General features: G+C 53.0%; 1 protein-coding gene across 1 annotated transcript in view; it reads left to right on the top strand.

Moving 5' to 3' along the window:
* Positions 1–2,500, top strand: part of myo15ab (myosin XVAb) — a 48,735-nt gene that overhangs the window by 10,171 nt on the left and 36,064 nt on the right. Inside the window, 5 exon segments of the mRNA XM_056587256.1 lie at positions 1–99; positions 1,112–1,225; positions 1,367–1,425; positions 2,079–2,202; positions 2,328–2,423. The exon segment at positions 1–99 is cut by the window's left edge and continues 63 nt beyond it. Coding sequence (XP_056443231.1) covers positions 1–99; positions 1,112–1,225; positions 1,367–1,425; positions 2,079–2,202; positions 2,328–2,423 — 492 coding nt within the window.

Below are 2,500 nucleotides of genomic sequence, written 5' to 3'. Positions count from 1 at the left end.
ATGGAGATCCTGTGCTTCACAGCAGAGGAACAGAACGCAATCTACCGGCTGCTCTCATCAGTCCTTCACCTGGGCAATGTGTTCTTCCAGACACACCAGGTCTCACACACACACACACACACACACACACACACACACACACACACACACACACACACACACACACACACACACGCACACATGCACACAATCAAACTCTCACACAATCACACATACATGAACAAACACATGAACGAACGCACACGTATGAGCATGCGCTGCAACCATGCACACATGAACAGGCCCAGCACACATGCATTTCACACATGAACAAACAAGGGCCCAATAACACAAACACACACACACACACACACACACACACACACACACACACACACACACACACACACACACACACACACACACACACACACACACACACACACACACACACACACACACAGACACACACACACACAAACACAAACACCACACACATCTACATACACACATGCACATGCATAAGTACTCCCAAAAACACACAGATACACTAACAAACACCCACGCAAACACCCACACACACAAACACTTGCACACTTGCACACACACGCAAACCTTCAAATACAGAGTTGTTATCTCTTCTTAGTGTCTACTACAGTCTTGAACATTCTGCTGTGGCACTCTAATATCCCGTCTGGGATTAACAAAGTGCCGTCTTAGCTTATCTTATGAACACAGATACAGAGATACACATGTTTACCAACGCGGTCTTGTCAGTGCAAAACAAAGCATAATCACACACATTTATTTACTGTCACGGATGACTGATGATGTATGATGGTAATATCAAATAATGGATGTGCGTGTTTGTGTGTGTGTGTGCGTGTTTGTGTGTGTGTGTGTGTGTGTGTGTGTGTGTGTGTGTGTGTGTGTGTGTGTGTGTGTGTGTGTGTGTGTGTGTGTGTGTGTGTGTTTGGTGTTTGTGCGTGTGTGTGTCTGTGTCTGTGTGTGTGGGGGTCTCTATATGTGTGTGTGTGTGTGTGTGTGTGTGTGTGTGTGTGTGTGTGTGTGTGTGTGTGTGTGTGTGTGTGTGTGTGTGTGTGTGTTTGTTTGGGTGTTTGTGTGCGTGCAGGTTGAAGGACAGGAGGTAGCTTCTGTAGTCAGTGCCCAGGAGATCAGGGTGGTTGCTGAATTACTGCAGGTCTCACCTGAAGGGCTGCTTAAGGCTGTCACCTTCAAGTTGACGGTAATTACACACACACAGAAACAAACACACACACACGCCCCCCCCCACACACACACACACACACACACACACACACAAACACACACACACACACACACACACTATTTGATTCTACAGAGAAGACATGTTTTCATCTTCCAGGATACAGTGAGGGAGAAGATCTACACCCCGCTCACTGTGGAGAGTGCTGTGGATGCCAGGTGAGTGAGTGAATGAATGCATTTATTGAACAAGGACTGCGAAGAATTGGCAAGCGGATGAGGGAGTGAACATTGCCCGAAGGGGGCCGGATTTTTGGCATCCTCACTTTTCCTAATCCCCCACCTCCACCACTGCCAGCTCCACCACCATCACTACCTCCGCACCAATCAAATCCTCCCTCAGCATCCTCACCTCCACCACCCTTTCCACCTCCCTCACCGTCTCCACCACAAACCAAAAACTCCACCTCCACCATCTGCACCACCACCACCGCCAACAGCCCACCCTCGCCCCATCCACCACCACCATGTCCACCTCCACCATCACCACCACCACCTCCACCTCCATCACCACCTCCACCTCCATCACCACCTCCACCTCCATCACCACCTCCGTCCCCATCACCTCCACCCCTCCAGAAGTCATTCTGGAGATTGACAACACTTTGATGTTCCCTCCCCAGTCTGTCACTGGCGTGTGAGGACAAAGGACTGTGGAGGGCTCTGGGGGGGGGGGTGGTGGCGTCGCAGGGGGATTATTATTGGGAGGAGGAGGAGGAAGAGGAGGAGGAAGAGGAGGAGGAGGAGGGGGAGGGTTGCCATGGCAACCCCGTTTTCAGTTGCCATGGCAACAATGTTGTGTGTCTCCATAGGGACGCTGTTGCCAAGGTCCTGTACTCGCTGCTGTTCGGTTGGCTGACGGAGCGCATCAACGGCCGCGTGTACCCCCGCAACGAGGCGCTCTCCATCGCCATACTGGACATCTACGGCTTCGAGGTGAGGCCTGTGGCGCGCCCCCCCCCCCCCGCCGCGGGGCACACTCCATCCCATTCCGGCTCCCCCTCCTCCCCTAATGGCTCCACCTGTCTGCTCAAACTCCCCCCCCTCCCCCCCCGCAACAGGAGCTCCAGGTGAACAGCTTCGAGCAGCTGTGCATTAACTATGCCAACGAGTCCCTGCAGTACTACTTCAGCCGGGTCGTCTTCCAGGAGGAGCAGGTCGGTGGGAGGGGGGGGGGGGGGTGGGGGGGGGCTTGGGTTAAGGAGTACTGCTGTGAGGAAGGGGGGGGGTTGGG

Source organism: Gadus chalcogrammus, chromosome 3 (genome assembly GCF_026213295.1).
Source record: "Gadus chalcogrammus isolate NIFS_2021 chromosome 3, NIFS_Gcha_1.0, whole genome shotgun sequence".
In the NCBI taxonomy this organism is placed as follows: domain Eukaryota; kingdom Metazoa; phylum Chordata; class Actinopteri; order Gadiformes; family Gadidae; genus Gadus; species Gadus chalcogrammus.
Note: the sequence above shows the minus strand (reverse complement) of the source record. Positions and strands in the feature narration are given on the sequence as shown.